Source organism: Canis lupus, chromosome 2, assembly GCF_048164855.1.
Source record: "Canis lupus baileyi chromosome 2, mCanLup2.hap1, whole genome shotgun sequence".
Lineage (NCBI taxonomy): Eukaryota > Metazoa > Chordata > Mammalia > Carnivora > Canidae > Canis > Canis lupus.
This window is the reverse complement of record NC_132839.1, coordinates 86,114,334-86,133,268: the sequence shown is the minus strand read 5'-3', so window position 1 is coordinate 86,133,268 and position 18,935 is coordinate 86,114,334. Positions and strand designations below refer to the sequence as shown.

At 46.9% G+C, this 18,935-nt stretch overlaps 1 protein-coding gene across 6 annotated transcripts in view; it reads right to left on the bottom strand.

The window, feature by feature from the left end:
• SEL1L3 (SEL1L family member 3) overlaps window positions 1–18,935 on the bottom strand; it is a 100,953-nt gene that overhangs the window by 38,196 nt on the left and 43,822 nt on the right. For all 6 annotated transcript variants that reach the window (XR_012022576.1, XM_072808716.1, XM_072808674.1 and 3 more), the window contains exons 10-12: window positions 10,453–10,664; window positions 8,999–9,178; window positions 102–221 (exon numbers count right to left, since the gene is read on the bottom strand). Coding sequence is in view for 5 of the 6 variants with exons in the window: in XM_072808716.1 (XP_072664817.1) it covers window positions 102–221; window positions 8,999–9,178; window positions 10,453–10,664 (512 nt within the window). In the remaining variant the exon portion in view is untranslated. The remainder of the gene's footprint in view (window positions 1–101; window positions 222–8,998; window positions 9,179–10,452; window positions 10,665–18,935) is intronic.

Genomic DNA, 18,935 nt, shown 5'->3' with positions numbered 1-18,935 from the left:
CATTGTTTTAAGCCAGTGAGGTTTGGGGTATCTCGTTACCGTGGCATAACGTGAGCTATTATAACTGATAGGATTGCAAAAACAGTGGGCCACATTTTTACCTGAGCGGCTGCATTGCCTCGGGTGGCTTCATGCTTCAACCACATAAAGACATCTCCGTCCTCTTTGGTCTGTACCTTGAGCGTTTCATCATCCTTCAGTCTAATTGTTTCAACATATGCCTGAAAATGAGGGCAGGAAGGGAGATGAGGAGGGAGGGAAAAGGGAAAGAAAGGGGCGGAGGGGGAGAAGGGAAATATCCAAATGATTTGGGCACGCAAAGCCAGGACGTTATTCTGAAACTAGCAATTGCTCAAGTAAAAACGATATGAATAATTGAAACAAGAGGTGTGCTCACGATGCCATAAGATCAAATTGTTTTTAAATGAATGTATCGCATCTCATATATCTAAGTGGGCATTTTTGTTCCTATCAGAGCTTTTGCCTTGGGAGGGCAGAATTTATTTCACTTCCACTTCTGCTGCTCAGGCTTGTTCAGAAGACCACTTTCACGCCGCTGATTTCAGAGCCAGATTACACACAGCATCAAAAAAGGTAAATCAATATTTTCTAAGTATAACCTTGTGTGTGTGTGTTTTTTTTTTTTTTTTATATCCCAAAGTGTTATTATCCTGCATGACTAACCTTTTTTATTTAGCGGGCTCAGCTTCAAATATCTTTTGGCTATTTCCAAAAATTAAATCTACCTTGAAAAAAAAAAAAAAAAAAAGAGGGCATGTTCACTCTGAGGATGCGAGCGAGAATGTGCTAGAGGCTCTAAGGATGAACCCAAAGGGAGAGTTCACAAAATGTTTTGAATTTGTGCACGGCCTCCGAGGTATCCAACTCCTCTGAAGAAAATCAGACTCATTTTGATGTGTAAATTTGGGCTGTTTATCAAGAGACCAGTTCTGTTGTTTCACAGGCTCCCCTTACACATAATGAACTCTATTTAACAATGCCATGAGGGGCGCTGGAAAGGGCTTCCCAGGCCCGGCGCATGCCATGGGCAGATGGTGAAAAAATTGGATCTACATGAGTTTGGGAAAGAAGCCTCAGAAAACAAGGAGCCAGGCCTGATTTCCCTTCTGACCCTCTTTGTTAATTAAGAAAAGTCCTTGTATTCACAACTCGAGTCTGCAGCCCCATTCCAGAGACTGCTGTGGTCATGTGGAGCCATGGGTCCCTTCCAGGGCCATTCTGGGGGACTGAGAAGTGGGGACTGTGCTGGGGCTCAGAACCCAGCAGGCATCACGTCCTGCTCAGGGTTTAACCTGGGGAGGCCCCCAAGCCAATAGCAACAATCAGAATAATGACACCCACTACCTTTCATTGAAACCATTTCTGTACCGGGTGTTTAAAATTTTTCTCTCACTGCATCTTCACCAGAGGGCTGCGATCCAAACATCAGTGTCCTCAATTTATAGGCAAAGAAGCAAGGCTCAAAAGGTGAAACCATCAGCTCACGGTCACCTTGCAGAGCAGACCCCGAAGCCAGGCTGGCTTAACTCCAAAGACGGGTCCGCAGAGCATCACCCTCCAGCGAGAAGACCCTAGAACCCGCTCAGTCTCCTTGACTCTTGACAAGTGTGAGGCCAAATGAGCTGGTGTTTCAGCTCAAAGTCCAGGGGATGCTCTACTGTGTGAGCCTGGAATTGGGCTACAGCGTGAGCTGTTCTCAGCTAGAATTTTTTTGTTCAACTGGAGAATTTGAGTATTTTGATTTTTGGTTGTTTTTCTTCTCCTTATTTTGTGCCTTCCTCTTTAACTTTGTCCTGGGACTTCCTACCCCGCAGGGATTTAGGTGTTTCTGCCATTCTCGGGCAGTGATGATACATCACTGATGATATATCACTGTTTTAATTGCTTTGCCCGAGACTGACTCACCGAATCTTTGCAACCTTAGGAGTATCACTGTCAATATCCCCCATTTCACCCATGTAGAGAAACTGAGGCTCAGAAGTTAAGTAACGTATCCAAGATCATATGTTTAGTTCTTCAAACTTAAGAGGCAAAAACAAAAACAAAACAAAACAAAACAAACAAACAAACCTTAAGAGGCAAACTCAGGCTGGCTGGCTGTGGGGCCCGTGGTCCTCACCACCCAGGAGGGAAGGCCTCATGCATCTGAGAGGAAGCAAATGGTAGACTGTTCCCTGGTCTTCCCTGAGACACAGTGAACCCAAACTGGGTCATGAGGAGGGTCTTAGCAAAGGCCATGTTTCTGGGGGACCTGAGCAGCTGTGCCTCGGGCTGAAGAAGGGACACTTTTATCCTTTGGATCACTGTCCCCTGGCCTAGTCCTTCCTGCTCCCCTGGGCAGTGCCGTCAAGCTTTGCAGCAAGATGGAGCCATTAAGGGCACAACCTTTCACAGCAGGCCAAGGGAACCCTCACTCACCACTAACTGCCTGTGGGCCTCAGGCACTAACTTTATTGATCGAAGATTTAGTCTCTGCATCCATAACGTGGAGCTTAGCATGGTACTTGCTGTATCGATAGCACTCAACCTATCGGCTATTATTTTTTATAATATGAAGAGTTAGAAAGGCCTAGGTTCAAACCGAGGCCCCATGACTCATTTGCTGTGTGACCTTGGGCAGTTCTTTAGCCTCTCTGAGCCTCAGTTACCTCCTCTGTAAAACGGGAGCTGACCTCATAGGGTTGCATGAGGATTTAATGAGATTGTTTCTAAAAGAGCTTGGCTGAGGGTGTGGCCAATGGGAAGCTCTCGGTGAGGGAACTCATCATTTGTTAGGGCCTTAGGTCGCCCCAACCCGTACGTTTTTGAGAGTTCAACAGGCACATGTTGTGTGGATTAACGTATTCAAGCTACAACCACCACGTGAGGTGCACTCCATCATGGCACCACGTGATGAAAAGCTGTACAGGGACAGAGGTGGGCAAAATTACTCAAGATTTCACGCCCAGGGAACCGCAGACCTGGGACCTGAACCCCGGCAAATCTGGCCCTGCAGCCACACCTCAACTATCTGCCACAGCCAGGCAGCTGGGGGCCTCCGCGTAGTATTGGGGTCCATGTGGCGGCAACCAGCACCATGTCACAGCCACCTGGCTGGGGCCTAGAGTGAAAGCCAACCGCCTACAGAGACATCTGAAGAAGGAACCAAGTGAGCAACACTTGGTTGGTCATTCATTCAAACAATATTTTGTGACCAGAGAATGATGCTTTAGACAGAAATGCCACCAAGCCAGGAAGAAGCTGTGGCCATGGAGAAGCAACCGTGGAGACGGGTGGGAGCCAGAGCTGGGTAGATGCTGGGCGGGGACCCAGAGGGCCCAAACTGACCAGTGCTGGCATTTTTGTGGCTTCTGGGGGCTTCTTTCTGTTGCTGTGTTACAAAGCAAGGTCTCTAGAGTGAACAGTACTGCACGGCTGAAACCTGCTGCTGACCAGGTCAGAGGAGCTCCAATGTCTGGAGACTGTGCAGTCCTCAGGCCCCCACATCCAGGGTCAGAGGAGACGCCACACTGTCCCAGACCCTGACGCTTCACCTGCTTCACCACCTTTCCCTCTGCTCAGCCCACAGGCTACAAGGGCAGCGTTCACAGCACATCCGCCACCTGCCATCGACGACGGTGCCAGGCACCAGGCAGGGCAGAGGGGAGGGGGGGTTGGGGAGGGCCGGGGAAGTGGGGGGCACAGGGAGGGAGGGTGAGAGAGAAAGAAAAGACACAAAGAGAGCAAAGCGAACAGGTGAGAGAGAAGTAGGAGGAGAGAGACACAGAGATGGAGAGACAGAGAAGGAAGACGGAAACTTTGCAACTGGGGAGCTGGCATTTCCCGGAGCACCTGTGTTCCCTGGAGTTGTGAAACACAGCGGTTCAGCCCGCCCTCCCTGGGGACTCAGGAGCGGGATCGTTCTAGAACCTACACTGCCCACCTCCAGTAACTTCCCCGCAAGGTCCATGGGACCGCCAGCAGGAACCTGCCTCTGGAGGGGTTAATGTCTGCTAGAATGCTTGGCTCCCAATGGGGGGAGCACATGTTTTCTTTGTTAAAATTTAACATTTAAGGATTTCATCTAAGTAAGAAATATCAGCTATAAGTTCCCAAGATTCTCAAGGGAGGGATTCAGAAAGGCTGAATGTGAGACGCGCAGGACCTGAAGCCACGTGCTCTGGTGCGTCCACAGTGAAGGCTGGTCGCATCAGAGAGCACCAGGGAGTCCACAAGACAGCGCACCAAGTTCGTGTTCGTCACTGGATATGCAGCACGGTTATCCCGTCCATCATCCCATCGGTAAACACTGGGTGCCAACTGTGTGTCAGGCACTATTCGGGGCATTGGGGTCACTGATGTGAGCAGACAGGAGCTCATGTTGGAGAGCCTACAGTCCCCTGGGGAAGCCAGCGCTGGGACCCTGTTCAAGGCATCCATCGGCAGCTGTACACCGGGGTGCCGCGGCCCCCCCCCCCAAGCAGGAGATCTGGAGGAGGAGGAGGTGACGTCTGAGCCCAGGGTTCACGGAGGAGGGGTCAGCAGGCAAGACGGGGGAGCAAGTGTGGAGAAGCATACCAGGCGGGGGAGGCCGAACGGGGCTAGGAGGTGTGAACAGCACAGTGTGGCCAAAAGTACCGTGTCACCAGAGAGGACAGATCGAGCAGGGATTAGGGACAGCGGACTTCGGAGAAAGAGAAACCAGATCAAGGAAAGCCTCCCATGCCAAGCCACCAGCCGAGCTTAGATCTCGTGGGTCAGTTCCTCTCAACTCTGGCTGCATATTATGAGCATCTGAGCTCTTGCTTTTTCTTTTTCTTTTTCTTTTTCTTTTTCTTTTTCTTTTTCTTTCTTTTTCTTTTCTTTTTTCTTTTCTTTTCTTTTCTTTTCTTTTCTTTCTTTCCTTCCTTCCTTCTTTCCTTCCTTCCTTCTTTCCTTCCTTCCTTCTTTCCTTCCTTCCTTCAGATTTTAGGTATTTATTCATGAGAGACACACAGAGAGAGGCAGAGACACAGGAGCCCGATGCGGGACTCGATCCCAGGATCCCGGGATCATGACCTGAGCCAAAGGCAGATGCTCAACCGCTGAGCCACCCAGGTGCCCCTCTGAGCTTTTTAAATACACTTGAACACACAGGTTTGAACTACATGGGCCCACCTACATGCAGATTTTTTTTTAATACTGTACTATGAATATATTTTCTTCATGGTTTTCTTATTCATATTTTCTCTCTAGCTGACCTTATTGTCAGAACACGGTTTATAACACATAAAACATACAATATGTGTTAATTGACTATTTACGTTACCAGTAAGGCTCCTGGTCAAGGGCAGGCTATCAGTAGGAAAGTCTGGGGAAGTCAAAAGTTATACGTGGACTTTTAATTGTGTGGGGGATCGGTGCCCTTAACTCTTAGGTTGTTCAAGGGCAAATGTATACACATTCACATATGCACATAGGGCCAGGCCGCCCGGCCTGTGGCTTCAAGACTACAGGGTGGAACCTAAGCAGAGGTATTCTTTAAACCCCAGGGGACTTTGATGTGCCACCGGTTGAGAACCTTGATGGTTGACAGCCTACTTTGGCCTCGGTGAGAAGAGAATGGATGGGACAAGACTGGTGACAGAAAGACCAGTTAGGAAGCGTATCAGTTTGCTGTGGCCGCCACAACAAAACAAGGTAGGGCGGTGCAAACCAGACGTTCATTTTCCTGAAGTTCCAGAGGCCAGAAGTTCAAGATCAAATTTTGGCAGGTTTAGTTTCTTCTAAGGCCTTTCTCCATACCATGCAGGGGGCCACCTTCCCACTGAGTCCTCATGTGGTTATTGCACTGTTTTATCCATGTCCTATCCCCTCTTCTTATAAGGACACCAGTCATATTACAGCAGGGCCCATCTAATGACCCCAATTCAACTGAATTAGCTCCTTAAAGCCTTTATCTCCAAAGAGAGTCTCATTCTGAGGTGCTGGGGGTTAGGGCTTCAACAGGTGTGGGGGGGGGCACAATTAAGTGCAGAACAGGAGGTGGTCCAGCAGCTCAGGGCAGAGATGACAAGGGGTGAATGTCGCCTGTGGCAGCAGGAATGGGGGTGGGAGGCGAGAGGGGTGGGCAGGTAAGGATGGTGGGATGAGTGTACCTGTGGGAGGATGGGGAGGGATGGCTCCTGGGCTGCTGGCACAGACAGCGGTGCCGTCCATGGAGGAGTTCGGTGGGGACGGAGAGGGGAGGTGGTGTGTTGCCTTCACCGCGTGTTATGATTGCAGATGGGGGCGCGTGAGAAAATCTCAGCTGGAAAGGAAGGTCTGAGTGTCATCAGTATATGGAGGGCAGTTGACCCCAGGGGTGTGGATGAGACCTCCTCTAGGAGGTGCAGAGAGAGGAGGCCGGGACCGAGCCTTGTGGAAAAGCACATTCCCAGGGCGCCTGGGTGGCTCAGTCGGTTAAGCATCTGCTTCCAGCTCAGGTTATGATCCCAGGGCCCTGGGATCGAGCCCCGAGTCGGGCTCCCTGCTCAGAGGGGGGCCTGCTTCTCCCTTGCCCACTCCCCCTGCTTGTGCTTGCTTCCCCCCTCTCTCTCTCTCTCAAATAAATAAATAAAAATCTTAAAAAAGAAAAAGAAAAAGAAAAAGAAAAAGAAAAGCACATTCCCAGGAGCAGAGAGAATGAAAGAAACTCATTTGCGATCAAGCCACAAAAACAAATAACCCCCCCCACCAGCTCCTTTCTCTTTCACCTGAGGCCGAGTCCCGCTAAATCATAGAGAAGTGACATGAAGCGAGATTACTCATAAAGAAGATGAAATGATGTGAACCACGAGTTACATAAAAGAGAAAATGAAGTGAGAATCCGGGAAGGAGTTACTGACGGATCCTCGGCTTGTTAATTAGAAGTCTGGCTTTCCGCATCTCCTCATTGGTTACGTGCTGCTGATGAATTAATAGATTTCTCAACAAAAGGACATTTAAATCAATGTATGACACCTGCTTAAATTCTCAAGAAGCCATTAATTACACATTCTTAAAAAAATGAGCGAGGATACAACTCTTCTAACTGTATAATTCCTATCTGTGATTCTTAATCATACGACTTTCAGCTGCAAGATGGATCTCTTCTATTCATCTTCCCTGGTTCTGACCAATTAAACCTTTTCTTTCATAATCGCAACATTTCATGTGCCAAATCTTCAAAAGAAAAGGCGCTTGTTAGCAACGTACCATTTCCCATTGCTAATTTATGCTGAATTAGAATTCTTAAAAGTATAATGTATACATAGAGGACAGTATTAACACATTCTGGCTGAGTGCAACAACTGCAACATGACTTCGTGGCTTGCTTTTTCTATGAATTTTTTTTTCAGAATAATTCCTTTCTTAAAAAAAAACCAACTTTATCGATTCATAAATTAATTCCTGTTGAACTGAGGTCAAATTTTGTGCACGGCTTATATACGCTGTGAGAATACATACAATAATGATGAGGTTGCGTAAGCTTATTCAGGAGAAATCACTGTTTTTGGAAGGAATTGGAACATCTCTGTAGATAGCCATTTGGTATTTTATAGTTTGACTCATGTTTAATGGTCACTGACAGCATATACCTCTGAGTCATTTATTTTGAAACCGTATGGCCGCCACTGCAGATTTCATTTCCAGACACCATCTACTTGTATCATCAAAGTGCAAGTTTTCTGCACTGTGAGTGGTTTTCTGAATGCAATCTAGAAGCAGCGCTGGGGACCACCAGTGACTGTGGACAGGTTCCCAGTTAGCTGCTCAGGCTAAGATTCTACAATCTTGACCTAGCCAGGGGTATCCCCTGGGCTCACGGGAGCAGAAGCAGGGAAAATCAAGAGTTTATGGCCTCCACCAGGGCCAAATCCAGCCATGCAGTTTACATACTATTTATGGCTACAGAAACCCAGGTTCCTTGTTTGCTTATATATTGTCTCTGGCAGGGGTGAGTAGTGACAACAGAGGCTGTATGAGCAAAGCCTCAAATATTTACTATCTGGCCCTTTACAGGAAAAAAAAAATCGCCAACTGCTGGTAGAGACTGCTTGCATTTCCTCTCCACCTCAAAGGCTACAACCATCAAAATCTCTGAAATCCTTCCTGGATAAAGAGGATACAGACAAAGACATTTCAAGAAGCCAACCACATCATAGTCTGTAGTCTACTCCCACCAAATGCAGACCTGCCTCATCTAGAGGCAGCTTTCCTTGAATTCCTGCATGATCACTTCTACTTATATACCCTTTCATTATGGTCCTCAAAACAAACCATCAGTTGATTCAATGTAACATGTTATGTATTTTTTTGGCAGATATAAGCCACTGATTTCTCCGCCTCATGAGTTGATAGGATTTGGAAGCCTGCAAGATTAGAAGCTAGAGTTATTATTCCTCATCCAGTCCTTAATTTGGGCTGGGGCAGTCTTCAAGCATCCCATGTCGGTCACTTGGAAGCCCTGAGCTAACAAGGCTCTTGTGATGTGGATGGATACTTCTCGGGATGCCCAGCATTGGGAACATAGCCAGGGGTGGAGCTTGCTTCCTTACACCACAAATTCTGCTTGCTTGTCACCCATTGATAGGAGCCCTTGGCTTACTCTCACCACTCTATTTGACCCAATCCCTAACACCTCCAGATCCACCCCTCACATGGTCTTGGAACAAAGACAAGGTGTCTATATTTCTGATACACATTTTTTTGCAAAATCAAAATATGCCCAGGGCCAAATCTACTCTTCCCATGCAAGTCCTCCTGTTCATGAAAGGCTTTTCATGTATAGATGTGGGATTGTTCCTGCATTCAGCCTGAGAAGACAGTCAGGAAATATGAATTGGAGAGTGCAAGATAGCTTTTCTCTCTATTCAATTATGCTCATCCTCTAAAAGCCTGAAAATGAGCCAACCACAGGTGCAGACACTATATAAAATTGTTCAGGAAGCCCCAGGAAACAGAGCCACAACTATCTCTGCCCACGTCTTTATCTTACCTGGTCTCCCTGAAGTGTGTGCTGGTCAAGGGGCGTCTTTGTGGCAATATTGCTGTAGTAGGCATAGGACAGCTCCCAGTCCAGGGGGTAGTTGTCAATACCCTGGTAGTGTTTGTATCCAAGATTCATTGAAGACAGCCTCTCACTGCCCTGGCCTCCCACCAAACTATACAACATGCCCTGTTAGGAAGAAATGTACAGTCACAAATTTACAGTCTTGTTCACAAGACTGTAGAAAAGGGTCATAAAATCCTAACATTGAAAAGTCATTTGACCCCACCCCTTATATATGAACCTCGTCATTCCAGAAACATGTTAATGTGCCTTTAAAATTTTTTTTTTAGAAAAGAAGCCACAGCAGCTCTCTAATGGATTACAAATCCTAGCACTCTGTCCTTCTTAATGCCTAATAGCTCATGACTCCTTGACTTCTGTCCATTACTCGGTGAAAACAGAGGTCGTCTTCTGACTTCTCTCATAGGATCTGTTTGTGTATCCGCCAACTGTTCCAAGGATCCCCAGTCTGCTTCAGTTACATCATCTATGGCAGACGATCTGCATAGGGACCATGTCCTAACCTTACACTCTCAGAATGTTAGTGTTGGGAAGGGTCTTTGGAGGTCAGCCGGTCCAACAGCCTCATTTCATATTTGAGGAAAGACAGGAGAGAGATTTGAAGTCATGTGTCTATGGCCAACCAGCCACTTTGGGACAGAGACAGGGCTAGAATCCTCTTCACTATTTCACCTTTGTGGGGATTGCCGTGGGGTCTCGGAAAAGCATGCGATTGGGGATGGACTTCAAGAAGCCGGAGACATACACAAAGAAGTCCCTTGGAGGGGGCATGGAACCACCTGGGCAGGTTTAAACAACCTGAGTCTCTTCAAATCCAGGGTGTGTTCATGCTCGGTGTAGATCTGAAAACTAAAAGTGGTCAGGAACTGCTCATAGCACTTATAAAATGGGATTCCAAATGTTCAGCAAGTTCTATACTTAACTGGGTCTCAAAACCACAACTTAAACAGTCTGATATAGGCTTTTCTATTGACGGTAGAGGTCTGGCTGTGACAATACTTTGCTTAGAGAGGTCCGAATGACTTCACTTAGCAAAATGGTCATGAGAGATGACGGTCCTAGGGCCAGAGCAGTTAAGTAGTTTTAAGAATTGGGTTAGAGGCACCTATTCTGGATTCCGGTAAGCCCTGCCCAAACTCTGACTTAGAGTATACCAATCATACCCCCAGCCTGTGTCCAGAATTGAGGCACCTTTTTTCACTCACTGAAAATAGAAGATCCTGTATTTAAAATAGCCCTAGGACGTTTTTCTTGAGTGTAAAGATTTTTAAAGGATTCCATGGAGCACAAACATGTCTAGTTCCCACCTGGGGCATGAGAGCATTACTCTGCAAATAACGCAGGTGACTGATGTTCCTGGAACCCATGAAATACTCTACCTGCAGCTGATCCCGAGGTACATTTAATCCAGTTTCATAAAAGACTGCGAGGTAGTAGGATGCTTTATGGTATCCACAGCAGCTGGAATCCATCAGAAAGGGGACGACAGAGCTAATTTGGTGAAGACCATCAACAGTGGAGAGTCTCTTTACAGCTTTCTCAAATATCCTCCTGCCGATTTCTAATACAGATTCATTTTGGTTCCTTGGCACTGTAAATAACCACAATTCACAGCACACACGATTAATTACCATGGGATAGACGTGGCTATAGAAAGAAGAGGGAAAAGCCAATTAAACCACCTGAGTTATTAATATGGCTGTTTCTGCAGCGCCTTGAAATATACCACCTTCCAGGAAGGTAAATTAAGCCCTTTGGGGATGCCACGGTGTCATTCTGCAAATAGTTTTTTCTTTGGCACTAAATGACAGCCTAGTATCCTGGGGAAAAGGATGTGCCTTATATAGCTGAGAAAGCACCTCCAGAGAGTAATTTACTCGGTGTAACTCACCACCAAATCAGGACCACCGAAAGTTCCAGAGAGACTTTTTTCCCCCCCAAGACTCAGGGAAGAAGAATGTATTTTATCTCAGAAATAGTTCCTAGGTGCCGCTCTAAAAAGTCAAGCAAAAGAACCTTATTTTGAGATGCTTTCTTATCTTTTGCCTCCAGTTTTTCTTGAGGGTTTCTAAATACAGTAAAAGGAATGAGTCAACCTTTTAATGGAGGGCTTAAAAAACACCTAATATTGGATTAGGTGTCTTATGCAAATTATGTCATGTAATCGGAACAATTTGATGAGGTAGGGACTATTATTAGTGTCCTCATTTTTCCAATGAGGAGTTTGAAGCCTGGAGAAGTCAACTAACCCGTCCAATGTTACAAAACCTGGTAAGTGGCTGAGCCGGGTTTTGAGTTCAGCTTTGCGGGTCAGAAAAGTAAGTCAGGGTCTTACTTACTGTGCTGCACCTACCTGCTAATTAAGGGGCTACCGGATGTCTTAATAAGTGCCTCACCATTATCGATGGGCCCTTCTCTATGCAACTGCCTTAAGCTGTACGGTACTTCCTTTTACCTAACCGTCTCACAAATCTGATAAACATTTAAGCCCCAAACTAGCAGGTTATATGGTCTTACTACATACGCGTGACTGTCTTCCAAAGTCTCTCTACACTATTCATCTCCCATGTTTATTAATTTAGGCAACAAATGTTTGTTTTCTAATCTATTAGATTATATGTTACAAAGGACCATATAGAATTCTGTAGATGTTATTTATCTTTAAAGAGACATGGGCATCTTATTTAAGACAAATTTTATCTGCCTGAAAATTGTCATGTCCAACATTTTTCTTGTCTTTTCTCATTCTATCCCAAACTGAAATGCTCCCAACAACTTTCAGGAGGCAACAAAGGACTCATTCCATCAGTACCCCCATTAAGGGGAGCTTCCAATGTGGGAAAACTGAAATGGGCAGGTCTGAGATTAGATTTATTTAAGGGCAATTCTCTTGCAGAAGTCCATGCTAAAAACAGAGGCCAGTGGGATCCAAGCATGAAATTGTGAAAGCCAAACCAGTGGGAGCCAAGGATGAAATTGTGAAAGCCAAGCTATTGGTTATGAGCTGGTGCCAGTCCTTTTGGGCACATAGGCGTGCTGGCTGTTCCCTGAGTGGGGGACACGTGCCTCCACTTTGCCGAGCTGCGAAGAAGGAGCCCAGCCCTGCCCGGAAGGCAGTCTCATCTCCTGGCTCCCAAAACACCTCACCTCAGCCTTCTAGATTCCAAGAGGCAACTGCTTTTACTCTGTCGATCCCAAGCAACAGGTGCTGAAAAAATCACCAGACTAAACAATGCAATTTGCTTCTCTTTCTGTATTTTTTAATCCCTAAAGAAATAGCTGCTTTAAAAAAATTTCAAATAATGCAGATTTGTATAAAATGAAACCACAAGTGCCCTCTCTCCCAATCCTTCTTTAATAGCGAAGATAAACACTGTTAAAAGCTTGGTGTGTCTGCTTCCAGACTTTTCTCTTTGCACAGACAATAATTCATATACACATCTATCTGTGTTGATACATATGCATTTTCTTTCCAAAAAGCTCCTGTAATTCTGACCTTCAACTTTCTTGTTTAAATTAACCAAGTATCATGAGTATTTGTGTCTGTCAGAAACCCACGCTTTCTAAAGCTTCGGTAGTATTGCATTCTATAGCAGTGCTGTGTCCCCAACCGGTTCTCTATTTTTAGACTCTTGGGTTGCTTCCAGTGATTTTGCTATAACCGACAACATGGCAATGAACATCCTCGAACATTTCCCTCTGCTCATCTGTTGGGATATATCTGAATAATAACACCCTTTTCCACCAGGAGTCTGGGGATCTCATTTTGGATTTTCCCTTTGAATAGGTGAGAGAATTCCATCCCACTCAACCATTAGACAGGATAAGAACCTACTCCACTGGATTTAGTATGCACTGCAGCACTCAGATGGAGTTGCAAAATAAATCCTACTCCTACTTATTCATATATTTACTTTTAAATATGTACTCATCTCAGATGCCCCTCTGTGCACGTTCTGAGCAGAGCAACATTAACATTTTGTTAATGATTCATCCTCACCTCACCTGCTCCACCGAACACCTAACCAAGATGATGAGTTTTGCCTGAGTACCCACAGACACAGGCTTTGTGGGCTCAGAGGAGAGAGGAGGCTCCCAACCAAATGAAGCTCTAAATGAAACACTTGCCCTGCTGACCCCTGGCACAGAACCCCAGAAATCATTAGCAAGAGTGCCCAGGTAGCTGGGATTGCTGAGGAGCAAGGAGCAAAAGGGGAATCCTCCATAAAGCTCAAAACCTTAGCACAAAAAACCTGCAGACTGCAACCAAGGCAGATTGAAAAGGTTTCATTATTTCTTTTACATATTAAAACTCCTAACTCCCCCCCAAAATATTACCGATCAGTATTTTCTCAGCAAAAGAATCTAAACAATTTTCTGCACTAGTGAATATAATAAAAAAATAATAATATTCTAAAGTAAAACTGCTCTTTTTGCACATCCTTTAAAGTTCAAATTCCAACTGCGGCAGAAAATGAAAGCCATGGTACCACTGGTGATACTGTAAAACTGGCAATTTTAAAATTAGTTTAATGAAACTGTTAATTTCACCCATCTGGTTTAGCATATGCATTTTTTTTTCTCCTCGATCTGTAACTAAAAAACATGCCTTGTTTATGGAGATTAATGGCATAATGGAAAAAACAAACAAACAAAATAGAAGAAGGAGCCATCTTCTTTCCCATTTTCTCGCCTCCTGCCCCAGAAGCTAGGGAAACACAAGGCCAGCGCCCCCACTAATTAACCCTTCCCGTTTCCCCAGGAGCACGGGCCTTGTTCATTTTGTTCCTTTTTCTCTTCTACGCAATCCCATAAGGCGGCCGTTTGCAGGCTCATCATTAACGGAGGCAAAGAGCAGAAAATGAGAAGGTGGGCCCTTGCTGGGGAGCTGGCGTGGGCACCTGATTGGGAATTCAGGAGACAGGCTGCCTCGTGCCTCGTGAGGGGGACGGGGGGCATCGACAGGAAAGGCATTTTTAGTTTCAAGCTTCCAAAAGGTGGAACGCATCCAAAGTACGAGTTGGAAAGGGAAAAAGAAGTGAAAGGAGAAAATGTCAGCTAACCAGAAAAGGAAGATCTCACCGGTTTACTACTTAAAACAACAACAACAACAAAAACACAAAAAAACCTACAACATGCATCATATTCCTTATTTGCATTCTGATCCTGGGAGCCCCAGGGACCCAAGGAGATGGCTTATTTCTCAAAAGTGGCTTGGGACATGCTTGTGTGCCTCGGCGGGTTGGGCTTAGGCCTTGATTTCGAGCTCAGGTCCGTGTGGTCCCAGGGTCCTGAGATCGAGCCCCGCGTCCGTGCTCAGTGGGGAGCCTGCTTCTCCCTCTGCCTGTGTCTCTGCCTCTCTCTCTGTGTCTCTCATCAATCAATAAATAAAATCTTTAAAAATAAAATAGATAAATCTTAAAAAAAAAAAAAAAGGTAAACGGCTTGTACTCCAGTATGCAAGTTTTCTAGTTTGTCCCCATAATTTCTCTCCCTCCTTTCTCCACAGCCCAGCCCCACCCCCCCAACCAGGACCCCCATCAGGGGTTCACTGAGCAGGAAAAGTATGCCCCTCTCTGTTCTCTCCTTTGTGCTTCTGTGTATTAAAAAAAAAAGAAAAAAACCCACCACCAACAACTATAATGTATGCTTTCTTAAATAAAAATAAAGATGATGGGTTTTCAATGAACAACACTGAAAATAGCTCTTAAAGGACACGGTATCCCGGTGTTATTAAGAAACATTACTGTCTGTCTAACATTTCCGTGCTCTGCATTTTAGTGTTTCCAAATAAACACTGCCATCGTTGGCAAAAATACGAACAGTTAAAAGCAAACTAGAGTGACGCCAGCAAGACCAGCCACCCCTTGGCATGTCGTGGAGGTCCCTCGTCTGCTGCACTCAGCACTGCCGAGCCGGGGCAAGTCAGGCCAGACCCGAACAAAAACAGAAACGAGAGGAACCAGACGCAGATGGTGTCCGCCCCGGGAGGCGAGCCCATGCAGGACCCGGCCTCCTCTCGAGACCCGTTTGCTGGTGGACCTTGGCTTTCTGCAGCCTCGGCCTCCGACTCCCGTGGGCCCAGAGGCGCCCAGCCCAGGAGGAGGGAGGGGGTAACAGATCCAGCCTCCGTGCAACGTCCCCAGGGGCATGCCAGCCGGCTCACCTGTCCCTCCCCGCCTTTGCACCCCACCTGCACCTCAGTCTTTGCGCTCTCCTCACTCCTTCCTACCCCAACCAGCTCTCTGGCCTGGAGCTCTCCTCCACTACCATCCCCCGCCTCCCACCCCCAGCCTCTTACCAGCAACCCCCCCCCAACCCATCCCCACCACCTCTCTTCCCTGGATGCTGGAGCCCCATTCAAAGGGTTTTTTTGAATTCTAAGGGCTCCCTTTTGACAAGGAAGTTGCAACAGGAGAATGAAAGACATAGCCAGCACACCTCTTCAATAATGAAAGAGCACACAGACTGGAACACTACCATCCCGGCATTGGAGAAGGCCCAAATGCTAATAGGGCAATTTCTATGCTCCGACAGAGCCATTTTCCTAGAGAATTGGAGGTTCCCCAGGAAACAACATAGAGGGTGACCAATCATGATGGTCCCCCTGAGGTCTTGAACACGGGGTCTCGTGTTGGATGCCACCCAGGGCCTGGGCCGTCGTGGACTTTGGGACAGAGCAGCACAGTAGGATTCCCGTGCCAAGCATGGCAATCAGAATGCAGAGCAGTGGCTCTGGAATGCCGGGAGGCAGGAATGTCCCCTGCCACGTCTCTGTGACTGCAGCTGAGGGCCCCGAGCGCTGCCGTCTCTAATTCAAAGGCATGCCTACTCGGGGCGACGAGGACCACGTCCTGTGATTCTTCAGGGTGGGAACCACCGGTGGGCACAGCTGCATTTTATACAAGGCTCGCACATCAGCTGTCAACCTTTAAGAAGCCTCCCTCCTCCTCAACCCCTGGCACTTGGCAGAGAGTTCTGTGTGGGCTGGAGTTAAGTCTTTTCATTCGGTTGCCCCAGGGCCCAGCACGTTGCTGGAGGGATCCAATCCACGGGTGCCGAATTGGGCGTGCGTGAACCTTGCGGCTGTTTTACATCTGGGCACCTGTCTCCTTCAGCAGTAGATTAACAGACAGCGAGATCCATGAAATGAAATGAAAACGCGAGAGCCATGAGGGCTACGTTTTTTGGGAATTCTTTTGTACCGGCTGTGCGTAAGAAGGATTCCGGGCTGCTCTTGTGGACGGGGAGGAGTTGGAACCCAGCTCGCTGGCAGGCCTGGGAAACAGAATTATGTTTGCAGAGGTGTCTCAGAGCCAGGGCCGCAGCTCCAGGGAGAGAACAGACTGAAGGAGTGTGCAAGAAATGAGAAAAATGTAGAAAGAGGGCCAAGAAGCCCATAGACTTCTATCAGTTGAGATTGGTGTCGTGGCTTGGCTAGCGTAGACCTTGAACGTGTGTCTCCTACTAGTCAAATTCCTCCTTCCCTCAGCGATCGATTGACCCAACAAAGACATTTTTAGTGCTGCGAATGTATCGTTTAATCATTTGGAATGCGTTCAGTTACTCAACAAATACTTATTGGGGGACTTCAAAGGAAACGTAGATCCCAGTCCCTGTCTTTGAAGCCTTAGAAGCTCCACTGTGGAATCAGACAGGCAAAGCAACAATGATGATGCGGTAGGACAGGTATAGTGAAGAGGATACCCACGAAATGGCAAGGGGAGCGTGGGAGGAAAAGCAGTCTCCCTGGGGACAGAGAAAAGGGCCGTTTGAGGGGGTAGTATTTGAGTTGGGACTTGAAGACTATTTGTAAGCCTGCCGAGGAGCATGGGTGGGTGAAGGATGCTCTGGGAGGGGAATGTTACAGAAGCGTGCTGTGTAGGGTCATACAGAAGAAGGCTCCACAACTAAGCACCTCCTGTATGGCCAGCACCTTTGTAGACACCGTGGAGAACTGGAAGTATAAGTGGGACACTGCTACTTCCTGTGCTACCCTCAACAAGCTTGCAATTGTGTGATAGAGGCACAAACGGGATCAAATCGTTATGACTCAAGGCAGAGTGAGATGAGCCCTCTTCAGGCGACCCTATCCCTCATATCCATATGGTGCCTCTCTGTCCACAAAGAGCTTTCATGTCATCGATGAGAGCATCATTCCTAATTGCTATTAAACCAAACTCTCCCCAGTATATAAATTACACACATAAATTACATGTCACACCCACGAGGATGGCTATTTATCAAAGGACCAGAAGATAACAAACGTTGGCCAAGATGTACAGAAATGGGAACCCTTGGGCACTGTCAGTGGGAACGTAAAATGGCGTAGCCGCTTATGAAAAAGAGTAGGAAGGTTCTTCGAAAAATGAAACAGGATGCCCACATGATCCAGTAACGCCACCTCGGAGTCTATCCCCAAAGGAATTAAAAGCTGAATCTGGAGGAGGTATCTGCACACCCACGTTCATTGCAGCTCTACTCACAATAGCCAACAGGTGGGAGCAACCCAAGTATCCATCGACAGACAAACGAAATGTGGTATATACAGATGATGGGCTATTATTCAGTCTTCAAAAGGAAGAAGATTCAGACACATGCCACGACACTCCTGAGGACATGGTGCTAAGTGAACTAAGCCAGCCACAGAAAGACGGACACTGCACGATCCCACCTACAAGAGGCTTCTAGAACAGGCAAGTACATGGAGACAGGAACTAGAACAGCAGTTATCAGGGGCTGTGGGGAGGGAAAATGCGGAGCCGTTGTTTAATGGGTACAGTTTCAGTTTTGCAAGGTGAGAAAGTTCTAGAGATCTATGCAACAATGTGGATGGGAAAAAAACAATGTGGACGGGCTTAACCCCACTGAGGAGTACACAGAAAGATGGTTATGATGGGGAGTTTTACACTACATGTATCTTACCACAAAAACACATTTTCGATTACAGTCCTTAAAGAGGGAGGGTACAAATATTGGGTGATTCTCTCTTGCGGTAGGAAAAGTACAGCTCAGACTTTGGGGAACAACTGAAAGGTGGTGACCACTGCTGACCTCGCGAGGCCGGATGCAGGCCTCCGATGAGGGTCCCTGCTGGTCGTGGATGAAGCCAATGGTCCCGACTGTCCACCCCCTGCAATGTTCTCATCACTGCTTTGACGTGCGTTGTTGGCTTAGCGAGAGAGCAGATGATCCACCCGAAATCACACAGTGCGGAGAAACAACTCTTTTTAAGCCTGAAACGTGCGCATGTAGCGGCCTGGAAGCGGAGTGGGCTGTGCATGTGGGGACATGCTGCCAAGAAAATAAATGACTCTGCCGCAAAGAACCAGAAATCACAGGCCACTGTCTTCCGTGGTCTTATTTTTTCAAATTGCCGGGAATGAAAAATAATAATTCCACAAATTAATTCCCTTTGTAGGAGCAATGAGAGCTGACCTTTTTCTTTACGTTGACCTGATATATGAAACACGGCCCCGTTTTTGTTCGATCCCGGCTCACAGGGTCACTTAGTCAACATCTGCTGAGTGAATGAATGCAAGGAAGGTCGAGACATGAGCAACCCAAGAAGCTTCTCACACAGTTGAAGTCCTGCCCTCTCTTCCTGTGCCCATTCAGTTCCTGCAGCCAGAATTCAAAGCCCCAAACACCTGATGATCCTTGACTCCACTCCCAGAGCTTACCTCAGATATGAAAAATGGAAAACCATGAGGATGGTTCTAATAGAGTCTACTAGCAAGAGCACAAAACAATGTAGGCAGAGTTCTTATTAACTAGAGTTGTCCAGAACGCTCCAAAGCCAGCGAGGCCCTTAACAGCAAGACGAACCCACAAGGAAGGGGGGTGAGGAGCCAGGAATGGA